The sequence below is a fragment of the Mustelus asterias genome, chromosome 9, assembly GCF_964213995.1.
Source record: "Mustelus asterias chromosome 9, sMusAst1.hap1.1, whole genome shotgun sequence".
NCBI lineage: Eukaryota > Metazoa > Chordata > Chondrichthyes > Carcharhiniformes > Triakidae > Mustelus > Mustelus asterias.
The window spans coordinates 21,034,700-21,062,425 of NC_135809.1; the positions used below are offsets into that span (position 1 = coordinate 21,034,700).

General features: G+C 44.2%; 1 protein-coding gene across 2 annotated transcripts in view; it reads right to left on the reverse strand.

Annotated features, from left to right (window-relative positions):
• The window catches only part of LOC144499086 (protein O-mannosyl-transferase TMTC2-like), a 189,339-nt gene that overhangs the window by 75,525 nt on the left and 86,088 nt on the right, over nt 1-27,726 (reverse strand). For both annotated transcript variants that reach the window (XM_078221158.1, XM_078221157.1), the window contains exons 3-4: nt 4,662-5,490; nt 4,438-4,552 (exon numbers count right to left, since the gene is read on the reverse strand). In XM_078221158.1, the coding sequence (XP_078077284.1) occupies nt 4,438-4,552; nt 4,662-5,490 (944 nt within the window). The remainder of the gene's footprint in view (nt 1-4,437; nt 4,553-4,661; nt 5,491-27,726) is intronic.

Below are 27,726 nucleotides of genomic sequence, written 5' to 3' on the forward strand. Positions count from 1 at the left end.
ATCGATTGAGATATTCAAAAGGGAATTGGATTGCTATCTGAAAATAAAGAATACACAAGGTTACGGGATAAGGTAGGGGAATGGGACTGGGTACATTTCTCTCTCAGCGAGCCAGTGCAGGTTCGATGGGACAAATGGTGTCCTTTTGCCCAAAGGCTCAAAGGCTGGTGTTGGAGAAATGGCTTTTGGGAGAAATGGCTTTTGATTGAGGGGCAGTGGCACCAGTACTGGGGGAAGTGAGGCCTGTCCTGTCTTCACCTGAACCATGCTGGGGATCAGTGTCCTATTGTATAATGGGGCGATAGAGAGAGATTTGAACAAAATAGTGAGGAGAAGGTTTCATTTGAGGGGAGATGTGGTAAATCAAAGGGAAACACGAGTGTGGAACTCTTCCATTGCCCTGCTGGTGGGCTCAATGGTGACGGGTGGGGAGAATTCCAAGAGGCCCAAAAATGGGTTTCATGCCAGCGTGAATTTTGAGAAGGGTTTTCCCTTTCAAAATGGCACCCGCCATGCTAGATCTGAAATCCCACTGGAGGCTGAATCCCGCTAATGGGATGTAAATGAAGGCCCAACCGGAATCTTCCTCCCACACCTGTTACACCAGTGGGAAATCACACCAATCTAGAACACATCTGGATCAACGTGGTGTGCAGAACCCGGAACTCACCTGAACAATGCCTGAGGCTGCCTCCAGAGCTTGAGGTAGAGGCCACCCCGTACCCCAGAACACCACAGTGAAAGCGAATTGCGTTACAAGCAGTTTGAAAAAGATTCACTCAACCCGTCCCTGGGATGAAGGGCTTATCTTAAGAAGAAAGGTTGAACAAGTTGGTCCCATTGAAGTTAGAAGAATCAGACGTGATCTTATTGAAATATACAAGATCCTGAGGAGACTTGACAGGGTGGGTACCCCCTCTTATGGGGAGAAAAGAACTAAGAAACATGGTGTAAGAATAACTTGGAGATGAGATTTGTTTTTTCTCAGAGGGTCATTAGTCTGTGGAATTCACTTCCACGCAAAGCATTGGAGGCTGGATCATTGAATTTATTCAAGGCTGAGTTAGAATCAAGGGTTACTGGGGCCAGACAGGTACGTGGAGGTGAGGCCAAATATAGGTGGAGCAGACACAAAGGATTGAATGGCCTATTCCTGCTTTTAGGTCTTATATTTCTATGTTTCTATGACATGGAGACTTCCATTAAATGGTGTGAGGTTAATTTTTTTCTGAGGAATGTAAAATATTTTCCATTTATATTCCATGGCATCGCAAGAGTGTACTAAATGATTGACTGTGGAGGATACAAGAGGATAGGCTGGCATGGAGGGGTGGGCTGGTATGGAGTGGGTGGGCTGTCATGGAGAGGGGTGGATGGGGGGGGGGTGATGAAGGTGGTGATGGGTAAGGATTAAGGGGCCTTGAAACATTTGTGGGAGCTAGGATACTGTGTTGGAGAACTGAGACAGGCCTCCAAAGCCACACTCCTCAACTGCACTGCAAACCGAACCCGGGTGTGAAAAGACAAAAAAATAGTGGGTGAAGTCACACACAGGTTGGGTGTGCAGTTTGTCAGCCGCGAAAGTGCATGACCAAAGAAAGGTTCAACTCAAAACCTGAGATATAGAATCCCTACAGTGCAGAATGAGGCCGTTTGGCCCATCGAGCCTGCACTGACAACAATCCCATCCAGGCCCTATTCCCATAACCCCAAGTATTTACCCTGCTAATCCCCCGACACTAAGGGGCAATTTAGCATGTCTAATCCATCTAACCTACACATCTTGGGACACTAAAGGTCAACTTAGCGTGGCCAATCCACCTAACCTGCACATTTTTGGACTGTGGGAGGAAACCAGAGCACCCGGAAGAAACCCACACAGACATGGGGAGAACATACAAACTCCACACAGACAGTCTCCCAAGGCCGGAATTGAACCTGGGTCCCTGGCGCTGTGAGGTAGCAGTGCTAAACACTGTGCTGTCCCTAAATGCAGCCTCAAAATATTTAAATAACCGGCCCACCTCATGGAAGTAGATCGGTCACCTGTTAATAACCTAAGTGGCTGGGTTAGAGGCAGGTTGTATTCAGGTTAGAAATCTTTATCATTTTAATATTGCACCAGATCCAAATCAACCCATTTCCAGTGGTTAAATTTCCCCTGATCTGCCGGAATTTTACCACCTCGCCTGCCCAAGGCTCGTAAGATCCCGTCCAAGGCCAACGGAGAATGTTGTTCTGCGAACCTCACCTGATTCTGGGGCAGGCAAGGCGGTAAAATTCCTGCCTTTGTGTCTCTGTGTCATGTGTCATGATGCTGTGATGCAATCTCTCCTACCAGGCTGAACTTTCATTTTTTGTGTGCGTGTTTACACAATATATGTGCATTTCAATGATTTGACAGCCACTCTACCGGATAATGCTTATCGGTATGGCGAGAGGAAACAATTTTGAAGGAAGATAAGTTCGCACTTCAAGGCATGGGACGCTTAAGCTCTGCTAGCTTATCGGAGAATCATCTCTGCCTACAACTGATGAAATGCACAAAATCAAAGTAAACAAGTTGGAGTGTCACATAATCCTGAGGCTCAAACTTGGGAGAGAACCTCACCTTTTCTGACATTGGATCCCAATGATGATCCTTTTCAGTTAAGTTATTTTACAAGACGTCATGGCATGTTTTTGAACAAGCAACAAAGATATTGCAGCTTATGTCTTTTTACAACAGTTAGAATAGAATTATTTTCTTGTGGCTGCTCACATCTCCACATAAAAATTGAAGACAGATGGAATTAGCTTAATGGAAAATGAATGTTGACTTGTAAAAGTATATTCTCCAACAGAATTCAATGAAATTCTCAGTCTTATTCTCCATATCTGCACCATGTAGGAATGAATCTAATAGGTCAGAAGATAGATTTGGCGTAAAGCTAGAAAGCTAAAAGCACTATGGCCGGAACTTTACAGTTGTTTATGTTGGCAAGATCTTCTGGTCCTACCAGCAGCCCGCCCCTGCCACAGGTTTCCCATCAGCGTGGGGTGGAGTCAATGGGAAATCCCATTCATACAGCAATTTATAAAACTCAATTTCCTGTGTCCTAATTTTCACCAAGTTCCTTCCACCCATCACCTCTGAGCTTTCATGACCAGTCCAGCAATGCCTCGCTTTTTAAGCTCCCATGGACTGCAGTGGGACCAGAAGATTCTGCCACCAGCCACAAGAAAGGTACTGTGGGAGGCCAGAGAATCCACATTAAGTTTTTATTTCTATTCAACCATGGGATGTGGGTGTCAAATGCTGGGCTAGCATTTATTGCCCATCCCTAAAAGCCCATGAACAGAGTGGCTTACTAGGCCATTTCAGAGGGCATTTAAGAGTCAACCACATTGCTGTGGATCTGGAGTCACATGTAGGCCAGACCGACGGCAGATTTCCTTCCCAAAGAGACATTGGTGAACCAGTTTTCCAACAAGCGACAATGGTTTCACGGTCATCATTAGACTTCAAGGGCGGGACTTTCCGGTCAACGGACATTTCTATGTCTGCCCCTCGCCTGCTACGATTCCTGTGGTGGGTGGAACGGTAAAATCCGGCCTTAATTCTGGATCTTATGGAATTTAGAATGTCACCAAATGCCCTGATTTAAACCCAGTGGCCGGAGCTGCATTCTGGGCCTCTGGATGACTAATCCAGTGACAATACCACTACTCCACCACTTCCCCAACAACATTGCACAATGCATTAAGTGCCACCTGAGTGAAATTTATTTGCAAAGGAGGCATGACGTCTCTGGGATGCTGACTACCCTGTTGTACAATAACAGCATCTTTCAATCTCGTTGAATGTGAAATATGATTATGTCTGCTGACAACTATTGAGTTCTCATTGTCCGTGCCTGGTCCTGATGAACAGAAACCCACGACACAAATTGGCTTGAATTGCAACTACAGGCATTTGGTCACGTCTGGAGCTGAATATATCCCTACCTGATAAGGAGCATTCAGTCACTGGATGCAAAATAGCAACTACCCGCAAAAAAATTAAAGAAAATCCTGAATACTTATGCCATTCTTATTTTATCAGATTTCTTAATAAGGTAATGTCAATTACATACTTACTCGCACAGATTGCTCTCAATCTAATTTAAACAGTTAAAGCACTGTGTGCAAAAATTCAAGTGATATTTGAGATTGGCAAAGCTAGGAAAATGGATGAATCTTATTTTCTTTAATGCCTTCTTATTTAAGAAGGCATTAAAGAGACGCTGCTGTCTGAGGGGGACAGGGAACCGGATTAATTAAAACACTGTGACAACGATTCATTGTACTAGTAAACAATATCTGTGTCACACAAATAGATCAATAGTGCCATTCATTGCAAGTTTTATAATTGACCTGGTTAGGAATAAGGCCAGCAGTTGAGTCATGCATACTTACAAATTATAAAGCATATCAGCCATGTTGCTGCGATAGTACAAGGCATTTCTATAGGCCTTTTCAGCTTCCAAAACCTTGCCTTGGCTTTTCAGAACATTCCCGAGGTTACCCCACGCTGCCAGGAAGAGAAAGCAGTTGTTCAAATCGGTGCTAGTATCCGTTTAAAATGACACGTTAGCTCAACATTAAGTTCCACTTTTTTTTTTGAGATTAAAATCGTTTACCTTTAGCCGGATTCACTTTAATCCCTGATCTATACAACATTTCCTCATCATGCCAGTCTCTGTTCCTTAATACGGTTTTCGACCCATACAAAATGACTAAAGCAGCGGCTGAATATAAAACCAAGTTCTTAGAGACTCGCTTCTTCATTCTGAGAGAAAGTGTCCTGATGCCCAATGTTACTAGTAAACAGAATCCCATGCTCGGAATGTACAGGATTCGCTCTGCTATTACAAAGCCAACATAAAAGAAAAGGTTAGTAGCAGGCAGGAATGGCACTATTAGCAATGATAAGGAGAAAATGACAATGTTCTGAGCTTTTGGAAGTGGTAGTCCCTGAATTAAATCATTCTTTACAAAGTGATCAGTTCTCGGTACAAAATAAAATCCCTGTTCATTGTTCCCATGCTCCATTGCTGAGTGGCAGCTGTGCCCGTTTGTGTTCTGTTTGCCATTCATCACTGTTTTTCCATTGCAAACTCTGTCTTTGGGAGAGCCCTTCAGGCTGATATAGATAAGGAGCAGCAACCCGACAAAGAAGGCCAACGTGTGAAGGTTCCTCCAGTCACTGAGTGTTCTTATCAACGGCACAGCGTCCATCGACCAATCAAAGCTCATCGTGTCGGGGCACAGCAGTAGCCAGAGATTTGCTGCCGGCAAGTAATGAAAGGTCAAGGTTCGTGTCAGCAGGCTGTCCGAGTCGGCTGCCGGGTTATCAGAGTTGGAGAAGCTTGGTGGCGTGTTACCCATCCAGTATAAGCGAAGTCCCAGTAAAGTGGCACCCCAGACAGCCAGCAGTCCCACCCTTATCAAAAGGGAAGTAACCTGCCTCTAAAAAGGAAAAGAAAAAAAATTAGGAGAGAAAATAAATAAATCAATGACTCAACTCTCAAGTAATATTACTTCTTATTCATTCGTGGGACATGGGCAATGGTGGCAGGCCAGCATTTATTGCCCCACGCCTAGTGGCCCAAGGGCAGTTGAGAGTCAACTACATGGCTGTGGCTCTGAAGTCACATGTAGGCCAGACCAGGTAAGGACGGCAGATTTCCTTCCCTGAAGGACATTAGTGAACCAGATGGATGTTTCGGACAATCAACAATGATTTCATGGTCATCAGTAGATTCTTAATTCCAGGTTTTTTAAAAAATTGAATTCAAATTCCACCATCTGCCAGGGCAGGATTCGAGCACGGGTCCCCAGAACATTAGCTGAGTTTCTGGATTAATGGTCGATTGATAATACCACCAGGTCATCGCCTCCCTTTAATTATTCATATCATTTTTATCAGTCTGAGGAAAGAAAATCTTGGTGCAAACTTTAAATTGTATGTTAAAGCTGAAAAAGTGCTCACTAAACTCTGAACATAGACATGTCGGAGGAAACGTGCGTTTGCATAGAAATGTCTTATTCTATTTACATTATGCTCCAACAAAATCAAATCTGGACTACTGTGAAATGGGTTAAAAGCCATACAGTACTGAGAAGTTTAAAAAGGTCAGAGTCTAATAAAACATTGCAGAGAATACATCGACAAAACACTAAACAGAATATTAAGAAGTTTCACAACACCAGGTTAAAGTCCAACAGGTTTATTTGGAATCACGAGCTTTCAGAGCGCTGCTCCTTCATCAGATGAGTGGAGAAATTGAAGGAAGGAGCAGTGCTTCGAAAGCTCGATATTCCAAATAAACCAGTTGGACTTTAACCTGGTGTTGCGAGACATCTTACTGTGCCCACCCCAATCCACCACGGCATCTCCACATTATAAACAGAATATAATATAGAACAAAGAAAAACAGCACTGCAGATAATAAAAATCTGAAATAAGAACAGAAAACGCTGGAAGGGCGCAAATTAATGTTTCATTTCTAGAATCATAGACTTCCCGACAGTGTAGAAAGAGACCATTCAGCCCATTACGCCTGCCTCGACAACAATCCCACCCAGGCCCTATCCCCGGAACCCCATGTATTTACCCTGCTAATCTCCCTGACAATAAGAGGCAATTTACCATGGCCAATCAGCCTAACCCGCACGTCTTTGGACTGTGGGGGGAAAACAGAGCTTTTGGAGGAAACCCGTACAGACATGGGGCGAACGTGCAAATTCCATACATTATTCACTTCCAGTAAAATAGAAAAGCAGTAAAGAAAATAAGGTAGAAAAAGGATAAAATTGAATGTTTTTTAAAAAAGTTAGTTTTCATTCACATTCAACAAATACAGCCAATGACTTAATTTTATGTACTTTATACTGCCTGTAATTTGTACCTGTGCCCTGGTTGATGACATAAGTGTAGTTAATTATGTATAACTTTATAAATAGTAACAGCTAGAAATTGTGCTTAAGTGGAAATGCATCTGAAGAAATCATTCATCTTAGATTTGACTGCCTCCACAAAGGATAAATGGTGGGAAGCTCTAACCTCCTCCTCATGCTGAGATATAATCATTAAAATACTTTTTTCACTTCTTAGACATCCAGAAAATTGATTTTACATGGAAGAGATTCTTCAAGAAAGCAGTCCCATTCCAAAGACTTCTAGAGACTACGAGGCTCTGAAGAGTCATTCCAACTAGAATCATTCAGCAGGATTTTCCAGCCCTTCCCACTGGCAGGATCTTCCAGTCCTACTAAAGTTGACCCCCCCCACCCCCAGCAGCAGGACAGGCGAACCTTGCAAAACACTGTAGACTTCAGCCACCTCCGCCACAAGAATATTCGGGCTGTTTCATTCTCCACAAATGCTGCCAGACCCTGTTGGCTGGGATTTTCTGGCCACGCTCGCCCCAAAACCAGAAAATCCCACCTGAGTTCAACAGACTTTTCCATGGTCCGCCCCTCGCGGGACAGTAAAATTCACCCCATTGAGTTTTTCCAGCATTGTCTGTTTTTATTTTAGGCTTTGAAAGACAGCTTTAAGAGAAGATATAAACAGAGGATGGATTTCTCTGACTTACCGCTGTTGTAAGCAACTATCCTGCTGATAGTTGCTCAGTATTGAAATGACCGTATATAAATACCTAAAATATTTCTACGCAGTGGCATTGATTGACAAATTCTGGTACTTTTGTGTCTTATTTCCTCCTACAGCCATTTCAAATACTAAAATTTCACTTAACACTATTTCAAGGTCATTGGTAATTAGAAATGAGGAAGTCAAGATGCAGAAACAAAGTGTAGATATATCGCTGCTTTAAAAACAAACAAGCAAAGAGATATATCAAAAAGCACTAGAAAACGTAAGGAGGTGAATCTGGTCTTGGGCAGTAGCATGAATGGGTGATAAATCGATGGCCCAGTTTACAACCCACTCGATTTTCTATTCTATTGGTTTGAATAGAAAAGATTACTGGGTGGATTGTAGAAGGAGCTGGCGATTTGGGGCGGCATGGTGGCACAGTGGTTAGCACTGCTGCCTCACAGCGCCAGGGACCTGGATTCGATTCCCAGATTGGATCACTGTCTGTGTGGAGCCCGCACGTTTTCTACATGGGTTTCCTCTAGGTGCTTTGGTTTTCTCCCACAATCCGAAAGACATGGATGGATTGGCCACGCTACATTCTCCCTCAGTCTACTCAAACAGGCGCTTGGGAGTGGCGACTAGGGAGTTTTCACAGTAACTTCATTGCAGTGTTAATGTAAGCCTACTCGTGACAGTAATAAATAAACTTTAAACTTGATTTGGTTTCTCCCATCTTGCACAAGTGCTCAAGACCAAATTTTTCCAGTCATTGAAAATTTCTAACCCTTCCCGTGATGTTATGGAGAGCAAAGATATACTTTTACTGGTGTATTCTGCATTGTTAATTCATTGTTAGGCTGACAGCAAACATTATTTTTATTTTATAATTCAAGAAGATTAGTAAAGCTGCAAACTTTCAATCCAGATTTAAACATTTCATTAGAAAATTACAAGATTACAATCCTTTTGATTAGAAAACCAAGGGCTAGATTCTCTGGCCTTCCAGCCACGTGTTTCCCACCAGTGGGGGGTGGACATTGTTTGCTCGTGGCAGGATTCTCTGGTCCTGTCGCTATCAGTGTGAGTTCCCATTGATGTCACCCCACGCCGATGAGAAACCCGTGAGTGGGGTTACGCTGCCAGCAGGACCCACCAGTGTGAACAGCTGGAGAATTACGGCCAAAATCTTTCAGGCGTATTTGCATCTTGACTGTGGGCAGTGGCGGACTTTCTTGCCCTGAAAAAAGTGGCCGAGGATTCTTCGGGATTCTCAGGGAAGAAGGGACATTGGTTTTGCAGTGTCATGGAAGCATTCTGAATTTCCCATGAGGCTGGTCTGCTCCAGCTGTCTGAAAGGGCAAAACAACTGGCAACAACATGGATGTGTCATCCAAACATAACACAGTTAATGTGATTGAGTAGCTGGCAATTTCCAGTTGGAGAAATTAGCTTGCCAGGAAAATATCTATGTCAGCCTCCTCACTACAAACAAGTGAAGTTGAGGAATTAACTGTGATCTCTATTTACATTGGAGACTTTTTGTGTTTTTTGTTTATTGATTCATGGGACATGGGCATCGTTGGCTGGCCAGCATTTATTGCCCACCCCTAGTTGTCCTTCAGAAGGTGGTGGTGAGCTGTGTTCTTGAATCGCTGCAGTCCATGTGCTGTGGGTTGACCCACAATGCCATTAGGGAGGAAATTCCAGGATTTTGACCAAGCGACTGCGAAGGAACGGCGATATATTTCCAAGTCAGGATGGTGAGTGGCTTGGAGGTGGTGGCGTTCCCATGTATCTGCTGCCCTTGTCCTTCTAGATGGAAGTGGTTGTGGGTTTGGAAAGTGCTGTCTAAAGATCTTTAGTGAATTGCTGGGTATTTGAAGGGCATTTCTAAGTAAGGGCTGGCATAATTGAAACTGCTTAAAATTCTTGATTTTAACAAAACATTTGTTAATATCCCTTCGGTTCCATATCGGTCCTTCCAAATCCTTCCACTGAAATGATTGTGTAGCTTAAAGGGTCTTCTCTTGTCCATTAACAAATGATCATGTTTTCAACTCCTCAAATGTTAGCTCACTTCCTTTCAAGGCCTTTTCTGTCCAGTTAATTGAAATGTCACTGCTTTCAATTCCGTGGGCACTTAGGAAATGATTTGTCAGCCACAGTTTGTACTTGGAATGTTCACAATAACGTGTAATAATTTCCCCTTGTACATGAAAACCGTCACCAGTTTGTGCAAAGGCCAAGTGTAAAAACAAAGCAGCATTCCAAACAAAGCTGAAATGAACTAAGTTGAGAAGGGGAGTTCATAACTTTGGTCAATTATGGGTCTGAATAAACTTGAATCCTTTCCACGCTGTCTCTGAATTTCCACAAAGACATGGACACATTTAATATTTTCAATTTGGCCCTTATTTTTATGTGCTGGGGTGGTTTTGGAGTAAACAAAACCAAATATGTGAACTGTGGCATAGTGGTTAGCACTGCTGCCTCTCAGCGCCAGGAACCCGGGTTCAATTCCAGCCTCGGGTGACTGTCTGTGTGGAGTTTGCACATTCTCCTCATGCCTGCGTGGGTTTCCTCCGAGTGATGCAGTTTCCTCCCACAGTTCAAAGATGTGAGGGTCAGGTTGATTGGCCATGCTAAATTGACCCTAGTGTCAGGGGGATTAGCAGGGTAAATATGGGGGATTACGGGAATAGGGCCAGGGTGGGATTGTGGCAGGTGCACACCCATTGGGCCGAATGGCCTCCTTCAGCACTGTAGGGATGCTATGATTCTATGATTTAACATCCCTGTGATTCCATCCTATCTCTACAGAGTTTCATTATAAGAACATAAGATGGAGTCCATCAAACAAGTTCCAACATTTTGTAAGATCATGGCTAATTTTAAGCATCCAACTCCACTTTTCCACCTTATCCCTTGATCCTCTTGGTTCTCAATATCCTAGTTGTGATCATCGCAACTGGGAACCCACAACCCTCTGAGGGAGAGAATCCCAAAGATTCACAAGCCTCCTCACCTGAGTCCTAAATGACCAACCTCTAACTTTGAGACTATGACCCCTATTTCTAGATTCTCCAACCAGAGGATAAAGCCTCCCAGCCACTACCCTGTTAGGCTCTCCATCGTTTCACTGAGATCAACTTGCATTCCTGTCAACCCCATGGAACACAGGCCCAGTCTACTCAGAGGAGAGCTCTTAGGAATCAATCACGTGAACCCCATTTAAGGTAAGTATATCATTCTTTAGATACAAAGACCAAAATGTTGCACTGTACTCCTGGTTGAATGATAGCCCTGTACAATTGCAACAGGGCTTATCATATAGTGTAGAAGAAAGCCATTTGGCTCATCGAGCCTGTACTGACAACAATTCCACCCAAGTCCTATCCCCACAACCCCACACATTTACCCTTCTAGTCCCCCTGACAATAAGGGGCAATTTATCATGGCCAATCAACCTAACCCACATATCTTCTTCAGTTTTGTACTCCAAATCCTTTGCAATAGAGTGCAACACACATTTTATTCTTCTTTATTGCTTGCTTTACCTGTATGTTAACTTCCTGTGACTCATGTACAAGTCCCTCTGAATACCAACATTTATAAGTCCCTCACCTTTCTTCCTACCAAAGTGGATAATTTCACACATCACTATATTGTACTCCTTCCACCTTCTGTGCACTCATTTAATCTGTCGATATCCCTTTGTAGTCTCTTTGGCTGGGAATTCTTTAAATTTTTCATCCCACCCACGACAATTCCCACCATGGGCGGGAGTGGAAAATCCTGGCCTTTGTGTCCTCCTCACAGTTTACCTTCCCAATCTAGCTTTGTTCATTAGCAAACTTGGATATTTTACATTGCCCCTCAATAAAGATGGTAAATAGCTGAAGCCTAGGCACGATCCTTGTGGTACTCCACCAGTTACATGTCACTGTACTGAAAATTACTCAGTTAATCATGCTCTTTGCTTTTACGTTCATTAACCAATTCTTAATCCATGCTTATTTACTGCCCCCAATCTTATGAACTCTAATCATGTGCTCCAATCTCTTGCGTGATACCTTATGGAATGCCTTTTGATAAATATACTCCATCCACTGGGTTCCCTTTATCCTCTCAGTTGATGTTGACATCCGTCTATCTCGGGAGACAATGATCTGCACCAGGGTGTATGTCCCTGCTGGATTAAACACTGTCTATTGTAGTTGTGGAGGCCAATTTGAGAGTGGCAGTCCTTTCTGAAGCTGGCATCGGCCCAAGGTTGACTAATGTATTTTCCTTCCAGTTCTCTTTTTCACCATCTTGTCAGTTCTTCTATTCTATGCTTTTTCCATGCCCTTCCAGACTGCTCGTCTCCAGGCACTCCAGTCAACAGCAAGGGCTTCCCACACATAGATCCAATCCTGACCAACTTGAGGTCTTACTTGCAGACATCCTCATGTCACAGATGTGGGTGGCCTGTTGGTCTCATATCAATCGCAGGCTTGTCATAAAACATATCTTTGGGGATGCAACTGCCATCCATTCAACCCACATGACCTGGCCAATGGAGTCACCGCTGACCCAAGAGGGCAAAATGCTGGGGATTGCTATACTCTAATGTACTTCAGTATTTGATATTCTGTCTTGCCAGGAGATGCCCAATATCCCATATTGAAGTTCACTTGGACATCGGTTCCCCCAGCCCCTCAAGGAATTTGGAAGACAGAACAGAATCCGCATCGTGGTGCAGAAGGAGGCCATTCGGCCCATTGAGTCTGCACCGACTCTTCGACAGAGCATCCCACCCAGGACCTATCCCCATAACCCCACATATTTAGCCTGCTAATCCCCATAATCCACACATCCTGGGACACTAAGGAACAATTTAGCATGGCCAATCCACCTAATCTGCACATCTATCTTTGAACTGTAGGAGAAAACCGGAGCACACATGACCTGGATAACATCTAGGCTTGGGCTGACAAGAGCAAAATAACAGTCACTCTACAGATATTCTAGGTTACAACCATCTTGAAGAAGAGAAAGTCCAGTTCTCTCCCTGCACCAGAGGAAACCCAATCAGATGCGGGGAGAATGTGTAAACACCACACAGACAGTTACCCGAGGCCAGATTTGAACCCAGGTCTCTAGATCTGTGACACAGCAGTGCTATCCACTGTGCCGCCTTTAGTTGAGTGTACGTCTGAAACACAATTACAGTAACTACTACTTTACCCTCAACATTCCAATAGGCCAGTTTGATATCACTGCTTTATAAGTCACAACTATACAAGACTGACAATCAGGTTCAGGAAGACTAATGCTCAGGGCCAGGATGTAGAGACTTCACCTTCCATCAACATTAGCAACCTCACTCTGGAGGTCAACAGCTTCACATACCCTGAATCAGCAATTACCAGCAACCTGTCCCTTGGAGGCAAAATCAGCATCAGTGCCGAGGCTGCAGCTGTCATGTCAAAGTTGAGGAGTTGATTGTAGACCAATAGCAAACTGATTGAATATACAAAGCTCCATGCGTAGCAGGCTGCGTTCTCGGCACCCTGCTTGACAGTAGCGGGGCATGGACAACTTATGTGAGCCATATACAAAACGTTAAACAGCTTCTACCTCTATCTCAGACAAATAATGGGCATCCTGTTAGTTGTACCCTCAAAAAATGTGTGCAAATGACAAGGCTGAAGTATTTTTAAACTCACACATTTAAAAATGCTGAGTGGACAATCAAAGAACAAAGAACAAGTACGCAACAAATCCTACGCAACTTCCTTCTAAGTAAACAATCGTAATAGATGTCATTGTCCAGCTAACTTGATTCACTGCATTTGATTGGGCCCCCACTGTACAACCTAAGATCTCGGCAGAAGTTGCTGGTTGTTCTAGTTCCAAAAAGAAGAAATCAAACCCACTCTCACAACCTCTTCCAAATCATCAATAAAATGATGGAAAGAACCAACAAGTGACATCCACTTACCAATAACCTGACTATCAATGTCCAATGCGGGTTCCACTAAAAGTGCTTATCTCCTCATCACAGGCTTGATTCAGGCATGGACACAATGAATTGCCAGAGGAAAGCTGAGAGTGACTGTACTTGATACCAAGATATTATTTAACCAACTATGGCACCATGAGCCCAAGCAAAATTGAAGATAATGTGGCTTAAAGGAAAAACATTCCAAAGACCAAAAGTTCAAACTTAGCTTTTGAAAGGAAAACAGTCGTGGTCGTTGGAGACCAGTCATGATATCCTCGGACATAACTATAAGAACCTTGTGTCTGCGTGGGTTTCCTCCGGGTGCTCCGGTTTCCTCCCACAGTCCAAAGATGTGCAGGTTAGGTTGATTGACCATGCTAAAATTAACCTATGCATCTCAGGAAACTAAGGGGCAGAGGGATTAGTGGGTAAATATGTAGGGATATGGGGGTAGGGCCTGGGTAGGATTGTGGGTCGGTGCAGACGCGATGGGCCAAATGGCCTCTTTCTGCACTGTAGGGTTTCTATGATTCTAATTCCACAAGCGAATGTTTTGTCTTAGCCATCTTTATCTTTATCAAAGGCCTTCCTCCTTCATAAGATCAGGAATGGGCTGTTGGCTGATTATTCTAGTGTCCAATTCCATTCACAACTCCACTGACAATGGAGCAACCTATTTCAGCCTACAACATGACCTGGATAACATCAAGGCTTGGGCTGACAAGAGCAAAATAACAGTCACTCTACAGATATTCTAGGTTACAACCATCTTGAAGAAGAGAAAGTCCAGTTCTCTCCCTGCACTATTACCATGGACTTCCCCCACCATCAACACATCTTGTAGATCAGTATTAACTGCATCAACTTTCTAACATTGCATGTACAAAAGCAGGAAAGAGGCCGAATACTCTTGTGGCTGCACGGCTAACCTCCTGATCCATCATCTGCAATGCTCAAGGGTGTGATAGAAAACTAACTAACTGCCACAATGTGTGCCCTCACAAGTAAACTCAAGAAAACAGTTTAATCTAAGATACAGCAGTTTGCTTGTACTCACTACCCACCCGCTGCAGCATCAGTGAGCTTTAGTTGCAGTTAATACATTCTAAGATGCACTGCAGCTACACACCATGGTTACTGCAACAACATCCCCTCCCCAATGACCTCTGCCACTGAGGTATAGGATAAAAGCAAATTACTGCGGATGCTGGAATCTGAAACCAAAAGAGGGAATGCTGGAAAATCTCAGCAGGTCTGACAGCATCTGTAAGGAGAGAAAAGAGCTGACGCTTCGAGTCCAGGTGATCCTTTGTCAAAGCCAAAAGGCATAGAAAATGGGAGATTTCTATGCCTTTTAGCTTTGATGCTTTGACAAAGGGTCATCTGGACTCGAAACGTCAGCTCTTTTCTCTCCTTACAGATGCTGCCAGACCTGCTGAGATTTTCAAGCATTTTCTCTTTTGGTTGGAGAGGTATAGGAGCATTGCTATCACGGGAACACCATTATTTTCAATCTCACCACCAAACCACATACCAATTTCAGTTGGATATATATGACCAATTCTGCATCTTTGCTGAACAATATCCTAGCACTGCCCATAAAATATCACATGAAAGTGTTACCAGGAGGATTAGAGTAGTTCAAAGGGAAGATGCATCACCATCTTCTCAGTAAAGCAAATGGGCATCAATACAGCCTTCCCTCAGGTCCTAAGAACATCTTGAAAATAAAAAAGTTAATTTGGAGCCAAATTCTTAGGGGGAAAAAAAATATGTTGAGTTTTGAATTCCAACCAAAATTGCTCATGTACTGTTTCAAGCCTAAAATGCACACAAATGAAATGGTGAAAAAACATCCGCAATTGTCTACAAGGAGATTTCAATTTGATGGTTCCTACCACATGTACTGGTAACCTAATTCAATGGAAAATGTGACTAAGTAAGCTATTTACTGGAACTGCCGCTCTCTGATTAACTGTTGAAACTACAACAGATCAACACATTCAGAAGAATGCGGAAAATTCCCCAGTCAGCAAATCCTGGGCACCGATACCCAGTTCATGTTAAGAGCAAATTATTAGTGGCTAAGAATCTAAACAGTTCAATTACTGAACCTCCAGGGGATCTGACTAGAAACTCAACCTGACCTTACCTCCCCTCCTCCTTTCATCGTTAATATATGGAAAGCTTTTGAATGCCAGCGCTAACTTTAATCCTGTTTAGTACAAAATAAGAGGTTTACTGGTTCCCAGTCGGCATTGTATTTCAGTCAAATCATTATAAGCATGAAACAATCCAGCCTTTTATTATGTATGCATGTGAGTGTATCCTCCAAGATGCATGAGATTTGAAAAGAAAATACTTCCAAATGTATAGGAACCTCTTTCGGAATTCTGAAGGAAATCTGTCAAGAAAACTGGAAAATAAGAGTGCAAGATTTGATCAGACGCATGAAACTGGTTCTAAGAATTGATTCATTCACTTTCAAGGAATATAATATCATGCAAATTTCTTGGCCTCTTTTCAAACATTCTCCTGAAGTGGTTGTCCGTGCAACTCAGGGCGAGAGGGAAAAAAGTGCTCTAAGAACAAGAAACATGTTTAGTAATCCTGTTTGGCCAAGTAATTAGCTTTCCCAAAAGCTAAAGCCAACTGCAAATATACTTCACTTTCTTTCTTTTCTGGCACCTCATTCCTAAGCTGCCTCTGTCCGTGTGTCACTTGGTGTCAAATGTGCGGAGACTTACATGCTGAATGAAGACATTGGCTTGAAAACTTACTCATTGTTCAGCGTTCCAAATAAAAGTCTTTCCCGCAGTCCTTCAAAACGGAATGAAATTGTGAGAGTCAAAGAATGTGCACGAGATGGGAAGAAGAATGAGCAAGATTGGAGAGAAAGGTCGCACTTCAAACTTATAGTCTTTATTTTAACTTATCCTTTGCCGAGTTCTGAAAACGTTGACAACATCACGCGGAAAATGGCTAATCTGGAGATTTCAGCTCTAAATTTAAGGGCGGCACGGTGGCACAGTGGTTAGCACTGCTGCCTCACAGTTCCAGGGACACAGGTTCAATTCTGGCCTTGGGTCACTGTCTGTGTGGAGTTTGCACGTTCTCCCCGTGTCTGCGTGGGTTTCCTGCAGATGCTCCGGTTTCCTCCCACAGTCCAAAGATGTGTGGCTTAGGTTGATTGGCCATGTGCAATTGCCCCTTAGTGTCAGGCTAAATTGGCAGCGTAAATGTGTGGGGTTATGGGAATAGGGCCTGGGTGTGATTGTTGTTGGTACAGGATCGATGGGCCGAATGACCTCCTTCTGCACTGTAGGGATTCTATGATTCTATGAAATTTAACTCAACGTATGAATTCGGGGTTGAAACTAGAGAGGGAGTTGTGAGGCAAACTGGACGTCAAGCCTACTGTTCCCAAAGCGAAGACCTCCGATCCGCTTCACACCCCCTGATCCGGTCCTGCCTCCCATCGACCCCAGGCCAATTGCCAAGCGGCAGAGAAGGCCCCACGTGGCAGGAGTACAGGGAAGAAACAGACTAATGGGGGAACATGTTATGATGTTCACGGGGGATCATCAAAAGATCTCCCTAAGGACCTCATTGAATATGAATTTCCCTAAACGGCGAGTGGAGGCTCATCTAATAGGGAAGGAGCTGCGGGGATTTAAAACCACTCAGGCTGGCAGTCAATAGACTCGGGACTGAGCTGCACTCTGGAGCCATTGAAAGATGTTCAGGTATCACCGCAAATAAAAGGATGATGGGTCATGGAAGATCGGCCGCAGTAAGATTATTACAGACCGACAGATAAAATTGCTATGAGTCCCAGTGACATCATGAGAGCTCCTTGCCATTACAATTTAAATTAGGCCCGAGCTCCTCCGAGGTAGGTGGCCTTCCGTGCCTGATTTGAGGCGAGTTAAGAAAGGGAGAGGCAGGGACACAGAGCCTAACTACTGTTATCTTAACCAACATTAGAAAACCAGAAGTCTGCAAGCTCAGTCCATCCCAGTGCGATGTTACTCTTTTTCCCATCACATATCCATGCCTCCTTCACTCAGGTGAGGGAGTGGACAGGTAAACTCTAAAACCTGTCCCCATGTCTAACACAAACTCTCTGTTCGTCAGCTGACACCAGTATTTGCAAATTTTCTCCAAACGTGTTTGTCCCTAATTAGTGACCCAGCAGAAAGCTGACAAAACTCATCACACACTCGACTGACAGATTTGAATATCAGCTGAAACCATCATCACAGCAGTGTGATGGGAACAGTGCAACTCTTTTCATTTGGCCATTCAAACTGGCTAAGTTGGTATTTAGCTTTGTTTGAACGCTGCTTTTAGTGAAAATTCAAGGAGGAAGTAAGATTGTGCACCGTACAACAAATTGAAAGAAGTATTTCAAGCAGGGCGTTTGGAAAATGCATGAAACTATATTCCTTTTGCTAATACCCTCTTTGACAAGGGCTCTCCATGAACCTCGGCTTCACAGTTTTAGAGGCAGTAATGGAATGATGGGGAATAAAGCCAACTTGTACAATGTGCACTCAGAACCATTACTGGGGTCTGCTTTATTCAGTCTTTTTGCAGCTCAATTGCATTCAGTATGCTAATTATTCTTTTCATTTCTGCTAAGTATTCATTATATTGATATTTTCTGATCATAGCTACCCTCAAGATGCAATTATACTGCTCCATGTCAATTGGTCGGATGTATGTATTCAAAATATGTTGCATGCTCCACAGAAATATTGACAATGTCTATGTAGATTTACTCATTAATGAATATAACAACTCGTATTCATAATCACATCTTTAACATTATAAAAGCCCCAAGGTGTTTCACAGGAGTTATAAAGCAAAGCTTAACACCCAGCCTCAAAAGACAAGGGCCGAATCTCTCCCACCTTGCCCGCCCGGAATCGGAGCAGGCGAGGGTCCAACAATGGAAATCTCCATTGAACTCGGGCGGGAATTCCCGGCCTCGCCTGAGCGAAGCCGTAATATCCTGCCCAATATTTGAGCAAATGACTGGGAGTTTAGGCAGGAGGTAGATATTAAGGAGCATGTTAATGAAGAAAAGAGGGATAGAAAGATGGGAAGGTTTAGGGAGATCTTAGGATGTTGAACCTGAAGGTATGTTCAATCGTGGAAAAATTCAAATCTGGATGCTCCAGAAGGCAGAATTAGAGAAACACAGAGATCTCAGAGAGTTGAGAGATTGGAGCCAATTGCAAAGATAGGGAGGGATGATGAAATGCAAAAATGTGCAAACAACAAGAAGCATTTAACAAGGAGTTGATGTACATTAACGGGCACAGGGGTGATTGGTGGTCGGAACTTGATGTAAGTAAGGATATGGCTATGGCTACAAGAGCAAGTCAAAGGCTACGAATCCTGTGGCCACTAACACATCTCCTGACTCCCCAAAGTCTGTCCACTATCTACAAGGCACTGGTCAAGAGTTTAATGGAATACTCTCCACTTGTCTGGATAACTGCAGTTCCAACAACACTCAAGAAGCTTGACACCATCCAGAACAAAGCAGCTCGCTTGATTGCTACCCTTTCTACAAACATTCAATCCCTCCACCACTGATTAATCGTGGCAACCATGTGTGCCATCTACAAGATGCACTGCAGGAACTCACCAAGGTTCCTTTTTCAGCCCCTTCCAAATCCATGACCACTACCATCTAGAAGGAGAAGAGCAGCAGACACATGGGAACACTACCACCTGGAGGTTCTCCTCCAAGTCATACACCACCCTGACTTGGACACATATCGCCATTCCTTCACTGTCACTGTATCAAAATCCTGGAACACCCTCTGTAACAGCACTGTGGGTGTACCTACACCTCAGGGACTCCAGTGGTTCAAGGAGGCTGCTCACTACCATCTTCACAAGGGCAACTAGGGATGGGCAATAAATGCTGGTCCAGCCAGCAAAACTGACATCCCATAAATAAAAGGATAGCATGGTGGCACAATGGTTAGCACTGCTGCCACACCGCACCGGGGACCCAGGTTTGATTCCTGGTGTGGGTCACTGTCTGTGCGGAGTCTGCATTGGTTTCCTCTGGATGCTCCGATTTCCTCCCACAATCTGAAAGACGTGCTGGTTAGGTGCATTGCCAAGCTAAATTCTCCCTCGGTGTACCCGAACAGGCACCGGAGTGTGGCGACTAGCGGATCTTCATAGTAACGTCATAGCAGTGTAAATGTAAGCCTACTTATGACTAATAAATAAAACATTAATTTTAAAATGAATTTTTAATAAAACAACTACCTCAATGTTACGCACAGTAGAATGTGAGAGGCTTATCAAAAAAGAATTGAAATAGTTAAATCTGAAGGTCAAAGATGAATGGATGATGACTTCAGCAATAGGGGCTGATTCAGCTGATTCACTTATAAAAGTGAAAATGGACGGACTTAATGATGGTGCGGTTTTGTAATTGTAAACTCATTTTGTGTGCTCACTGCAGGTTCTGTTCGCCAGTTCCCCATTTTCAGGAAACTGTTGTAAACCCGCCAACATGATGTTATGCTGCCGGAGGAGGACTTTCCTACACAAGGGAGTATTACAGCAAGGAAGGCCACCAATTAGACTTAAATGTATGACAATGAGATTCTTGTCATAGCATGGTGGGAATCCCATTATGTCACCGGCAGGGGCCGGGAACAATAGAACACGGAAATCCCACTGGTGTAAAAGCTATTTTGGGACACACCTTGGTTGTCTGCCCCCACTGCCATTCCCACCCACTGAAAACGGGGGGTGGAAAATCCCCCCCCCCCAATGATTTTGGTCTTGCAAATAGTCCTAATATGGCCAACTTCCTTCTATTTGCTATCCTGATGCTAATTGTTTTAGGATTTGTTAATTCTCAAATGATTCATAAAGATGACATTATGCAAGCAAAGCAGTCATAGCATATGATGCTTGTTTGAGTGCTGAGATAAAATTACTTTCTAGAAATCACTACACAATTTATGATATTACACAGAGCAATCAGTGAGGAACATTTATTTATTTGCTCTCTCAATTTTCTGATAAGCCAATGACCAGGGCGTTCAACATAGCTGGTGCTTGATGGCATTCTCACTGAGGGGTGAGTGATTCAATACAAAGTGGCTCAGGCAAAAGGCAGCAGAAGCTGGAGATCTGAATCATAAATAGAAAATGCTGAAAGTACTCTGATGGTCTGGCAACATCTGCAGAGGGAGAAACAGATTTTTAAAAGTTTATTTATTAGTGTCACAAGTAGGCTTACATTAACACTGCAATGAAGTTACTGTGAAAATCTCCCAGTCGCCTCCCCTCTGGCACCTGCTCGGGTACACTGAGGGAGAATGCACCTAACCAACACATCTTTTGAAATGTGGGAGGAAACCGGAACGCCCAGAGGAAACCCACGGGAAGAAGGTGCAGACTCCGCACAGACGGTGGCCATGAACCCGGGTCCCTGGCACCATGGGGCAGCAGTGCTAACAACTGTGAATTAATGGGTTGAATTCTACTGTGTTTTTGAGCAAATACAGATGAAGAGAAAGGAGTGACTGGTAGGTGGAGTCGAGGACAAATGAGAAAGGTGACAGGGTGGAAAGCAGGAGTGATTTAAATGACAAAAGGGATAATGGTGCAAGGGAAAAGGGAGATGGTAATGGGACAAGTGAAGAAACAAGTGATGGTTTAGAGGAGGCGTAAATAGCAACACCAAAAACATTACCAGAATGCCTGTGTGAAAACATGGGAGCAATGGTTATGATCTCGATGTCAAGTCCAGAGAGGTCTGTAATTGAAAGATGATATTCTTCTTTTCTATCCACATCATCCACTTAACACTGTGCACATGTGAGGACTTATGAAGTTCCAACAGTTAAGAGTGCACTCGAAACAAAAATTCTGCACCAGTTACCAACATCTCGATTCTATGTCATATGCCAGTTAGTTGCACGTGCAATTAAAGTTGAACGAGGTGCCAAAATCTCAGATTCGCTATATAATGATTAGAGTTGGGCCCAAAGAGCCATATTTGTTGCACGATATTAGCCAACATCAACAAACAATCGCAGAAGCTACAGAAGATCATCGTTGTTTTAAAATTTTCACACACTCCAAACTCTATCAAGTTTCGATACCCCCACACAAAATAAAATCATTATTGGGCCTTATTGCATTGTCAAAGAACTTCTGGCAAATCCGTACATTGTCAGGCCCCATTGGCATGTAACCTATAAGGGGCACAGCATAAATGCAAAAGTCTCTGGGTACATTGGGCAATCATTAGTTTCCATGCACTAATAAAAAACAGGGCCTACACATTTATGGTATATTGAGCACACAGGAGCATTTTAATACCTCATAAATGTGGGAATTGCGAATATTCATTTGTGCCAGTGAAGGATTCAACTGATATTAAGTTCTGAAGTGTTAAATTGCCAGCATTCATGACACATGGCACAAGGCGAGGTAGTGTTGCATGGAATGGTTTACTGTCGATGCTGTTGGAATTAAGACTAGTCTTAATCCCGGTCAATTTAAATTTGAGTTTGGTTCAACACTGTGATATTTTGCTGGAATTAAGAGCGTATGTTATTGATTTGCTGTCTGAAAGCTGTGGGAAACACATCCCTTAATATCTCACCAAACTGCAATGACTAAACAAGCTCGCTCTTCCGAAAAGCAGGAGGCTTCTGAAAAATTAAAGGAAACTGCGGGGTGTTACTGTGGAAAAATAAATTTTTACACCGTAAGAATGATTTGATATATCTCAACAGCACATTAGAACACAAGAAAGAGAAGCAGGAATAGGCCGCCAAGCCCTTCAAGCCTGCCCTGCCATTCAATACGATTATAGCTGATCTGTGCCGGTCACAACTCCTTTTCTGCGCCATTTCCCCATAGCCATCTAATCCCCGATCTATTAAATATTTATCCATCTCCAACTTAAATACTTCTAATGATCCAACCTCCACCACCCTTTGTGTCAAAGAGTTCCAGACATTCACCAATCTCTGCGAGAAGACATTTCTATGCATCTCAGTTTAAAAAGACTGTCCCTTTATCTTGTCACTATGTCCCCTTGTTCGAGACTTTCCCACTAGTGAAAGCATCTCATCCCTATCCTGTGAAACCCCATCAGGATCTTATATGTTTGAATAAGGCCAACCCTCACTCTTCTAAACTCCAAGGAATACAGACCAATAGAGCACAGCTTAGAAATACAAATGGCTCAAAGTTTGGATATGCACCACCAGTTCTCCGGGTACTACAAGTGGCCAAAATTGCATCTGGTGCCACGTGTACACACAGCTGGTGTGAATCGCACCAAGTGTCATATTGGTGAGGATGTTAGTGCCATTGATGACTGGCTTTCAATTGCAGATTTTATTCATTGAATTTACTGGGGTGGGATTTGAACCCTGGTCCCCAAAGGATTAGTCTGGGCTTCTGGATTACGGGTCTAGTGACAATACCACTGCACCACCATCTACCCCAAAGAGATGCTTAACTAAAGTCGACAAGGTGTGTTATGGCAGGTTCTGACTTCAAGGTTTCTGCACAAATCAGTTGTTCCCAGATACGGTGCAGGAGTCGGCAATCTCCCTGAGGTCCAGCGTGAGGGTAATCAGAGGCAACACAGAACAGGACAAGCTGCTAGAAGAGAGTGCAGGGTGTACTCAGCATGAGGCCATATCCACCCAGATTGGTCAGAGGGCAATTATTCTACCTCAAACACATCGAGGAATAATGTGTCACACGTCTGTGCTTCAGAAAGTAAAATCTCATAAAATTTGCGTCCTGCTGCAGTGACAACTGCAACTTTGCAGCATGGCATTGCATGTGGCTGTGAATGTGAGGCTTACAGCAATACAGTGCAAGATGAAGTTATGAATGTGAGGTAAGAGTCCTAATTGAAAGAGATTGTTGGTAGATGTGATGGGGTGTGATGGCAGAGTGTTGTTTCCGGCGAGAAAACAAATGTGTTTCTCTCCAGATCTTACTGCCTAAAAAAATTCAAGGGAGCGTGTTTAATGCCATTTTGTTGGGGGGGGGGGGGGGGGGCGCTCCCGACCCCTGATCGGAATTGGCACTCCTCTACCCCCCCTGCCAATAATTGGCCCCTTCACCACCTCCGCTGTCAACTCTCAGAGCCAGCACTCACCCCTCCACCCACATGAGACTCCCATGGGGGCTCATCCCTTGGCACAGCCAGGTTGGCAACTGCCAGATTGACTTGGACATGGTGTAAAACTGTGCCAAGGCCCCCCCCCCCTCCCCCTCCCCCCCCCGGGGGTGCTCTACTCACCTTTATGTCCTCAAAGAGACCTCTCACGACAAGTTCACATCGAGCTGAACCTGTTGTAAACCTTGCCAACATGACGGGGTGAATAAACAGTGGAGGAGAAGCAGGATAATGATATTAAAATCCATTCAAATTCATGTAAATTAGTTTCTCGCCCATTATGGGTGTGACCCTGATGACATTGCTGGCAAGGGGCGGGGGAGATCCGAGACCACGAGACTTCCAAATCTTGAGCCTCCACCAGCATTCACACAGACGGCAAACGTGAGCTCAAGATCAGCCCCCCGCTTGATTGATTCAGTAGTGAGAATTGGCGCAAGAGTAAAGGATATCAAAGTACAGCTTGCTTTGGGTTTGGCAATAACAACATCTTCAGATCACTGAAGAGAATTATCATTCCATGTGAAATAGTTGGAATGAACCATTTTATAAGTACCAGTGTAATCACTAGTGAGATACCGGAGTAAACTTTCACTGAAAAAGACACAAATAAAATTTGACATGGGAAGGTAATTTTTTTTAAAAACTGAAACATCAGTTGATCTGCAGTTTACTCAGCCATTACATTATTGTGTCCTCTTAACCAATGGATTGCAAAAGGGCAGCTCACCAGCATCTTCTCAAGGGCAATTAAGGATGGGCAATAAATGCTGGGCTAGCCAGTGATGCCCATATCCCTTGAATGAATGAAATAAAACTTGGGGCGCAATCATACCGCCCATTCATGCCACAGTCCTGCTGCAATGAAGACAGAGAACTTGGCGACAAGCCAAATCTTCGTTCACTGCAGTGGGATGGGAAAATCCCATTGGCGTGAATAGTTGGAAAATTCCGGCTCTGGTGTTTCTAATTAGTGTTTGCCAAGTATTAACAGTATCCGACTCAAGAACAGCTTCTTCCCTGCTACCGTCTGACTTTTGAATGGATCTACCTCGCACGAAGTTGATCTTTCTCTACACCCTAGCTATGACTGCAACACTACATTCTGCACTCGCTCCTTTCCTTCTCTATGAACAGTATGCTTTGTCTGTACAGTGCGCAAGAAAAATACTTTTCACTGTATGTTAATACATGTGACAGTAATAAATCAAATCAAACATGATAAGTAAAGAAAAAATGAAAATAAATTATCTTGAAAACGTACAGACAATTATTTCACCCTACTTGTCAAAGGTTAAAAAAATCCTGCAAAAAGGAAATGCAGGTTTGGTTGAAGAATCCTCTGCTTCCACCAGGAGCAGGAATCGGGGCGGGCGGGGAGCAAGATTTGACACAAGTCAAAAAGTCAGTTTTCCGATGGTGGGAAATTATTTTGGAATTTTGTTTTCCCAACTTCCGTGCTTAAAAGCAAGCGGATCTCTGAAGAAAAGGTAACCTTGAAAATCGGTTTAGTTCCTTTGCACATATGTTCGTGGGAGTGTAGATCAAGCAACATAAAAGCCATGTTTCTGCAGGGCCACACTTTTCAAAGAGAATAGTTTCTGATACAACTTAAAGAAGCAGCAGATGCACCAGGAAGGCTTTGGAAACTAAACAAATGCATCAATGCCTTGAATGGTGCTTCTAATTTGTGGTATTTTCCCAGGAGATAGGCTTTGCTGAAAATTGACTAAAAACAGTACCTACAATATTTTATGCGCACCATAAAGGAAAACTTTCAGGTGTCCTTCTGATGTATGTTGATTTTATTTTATGGGTGGCACTGTGGAATTTGAGGAACATTTTATTAATAAAATTAGTGACCATTTTAATATTGGAAGTAAGAATTCTGGGCTTTTAAATATATAAGTTTAGATACTAGGCAGAGTAGGGTCCTACATCAGGCTTGCACTGACAACAGTCCCACCGTATCCACAAAATTCCACATATTTACTCTGCTCGCTCCCCTGACACTAAGGGGCAATTTAAGATGGCCAATCAACCTAACCTGCACATCTTTGGACTGTGGGAGGAAACTGGAGCACCCGGAGGAAACCCACGCAGTCACGATGAGAACGTGTAAACTCCACACAGACAGGTGCCCCAGGCTGGAATTAAACGCGGGTCCCTGGCACTGTGAGAATGGGAAATGTTGGCCGGAATTTTCTGGCTGTTCGTGCCTCGCTGCCGCTGCAAGCGAGGACAGAAAGTTTGGCGCTCAGCCAGAGTTCTATTCACTGCAGCGGGACCAGAGAATCCCACAGGCGTGATCAGCCAGAAAGTCCCGCCTGTTGTCTTTCAGCTTGGATTAAGAGTTTTCCAGCTACTGAAACATTAGTTCTTGTGAAGACAATGGATACTGGATTCTATTTGTCAAAATATTTTAAGTAAGATTTTGCACAATGTATATACTCGATATAATGGGGGCGATTCTCCCAAAAAAAGTGTCGAATTCGCATAAAAACTGGAGCAAATCACGCTGGTGTTTTCAGCGGGAGTTTCAAAATGACTCTCCCACAGTCTAGGCACTGCTGACTGCACTAGCTGTGGACAGGACCTATTTCCGCTGGAGAGGTCTGTAGTTTAGCACTGACCGGCCATTGCGCATGCGTCGATCTGTCAGCGCCGAGATCGACGCATGCGCAGCGGTCAGTCTGCTGGCCTCCCCATCGCTGGCCAGCTCGATCACTGGCCAGCCTGAGTTACCGCGTTACCGCCCGTGCAACCAGCCCCCCTCCCCCCCCCTCCCGATCACTAGCCCCCCGAACATGCCTGGGCCAGCCCCGAAACGCCCCCTCCACCCCACAGCACCGATCTCCCGATTCCCACCCCCTCACCCAACCAGCAGCCCCACACCCCCCACATTCCCGACCACCCCCCTGCAGCCCCAACCACTCCAGCAGACTGCCCTCTCCTCCCCCCACCCAAATAGCCAGCCCGATCGCTGGGCTGAGTGATACAGGGAGGGAAGCCAAAGTGCAGAGTGGCAGCAGGACCCTGCACCACAGATCGCCCCCCCCAAGAGGTCCCACCCCATCAGGCCTCGCCTCACCATTCGGCCTCGCCCCTTGGCACTGCCTGATGCCCAGTGGGACTTTGGTACTTTGCCCCTTGGGAATTGCTGGGGGCCCAGGCTGGCACTGCCAAGATGGCAATGCGCAGTAAGCACCCCCCACGCCCGACCCTCTGGGAGGAGCTTCGATTTCCCCCCCCTTCACTCCAGGAGGGTCAAGCTGCTAGCTCCCCCGCAAGTGGGGAGCTATACTAAACCCTGCTGGAGTGAAATACTCCTGGCGGGCGGGGAGAGGCAAGCGGAGATTTCAGTCCCGGGCCTGTGAATGGAATTTAAATTATATTCAAATGAGGGCCTGCATACATTATGCAACTCCACACCCAATCTGATGCGGAGCTGATGGCACCAGAAATCTGGCGCTGGAAACATGCGGAGGCCGTGGCGCCCAGCAGGGAGCCCGCGAAACAGCCTGCGCCTGAGTCTCCCAGCTCGCTGCACTACTAAAGCAACGCAGCGGGCTGGGAGAATCACCCCCGACATATCCAATGAATATCACAAAGATAATTGTTCAAAGTAGAATAACATAGAGTTTTATGAAAAGTGTGAGTGAGAAAAGGCTTGAGCATTGACCTTGCTGGCTTGAAGCAAATTCTGGTCGGAAAAGAAATCTCTATAATTGAATGGGTGGATTCAAGGCACCAGCTGTCAGATCATTTCACTAAATGTTCATTCTCTGTGCAATTTCATGACATTGTTCAGGGTCCAAGAGGAGGAGAATCTGGCAACGTAATGCTTCATACAGAATGTTTTTCTATAAAGTTTGGGTTGTATTTATAAACTGTAATTTTTAAATAAAA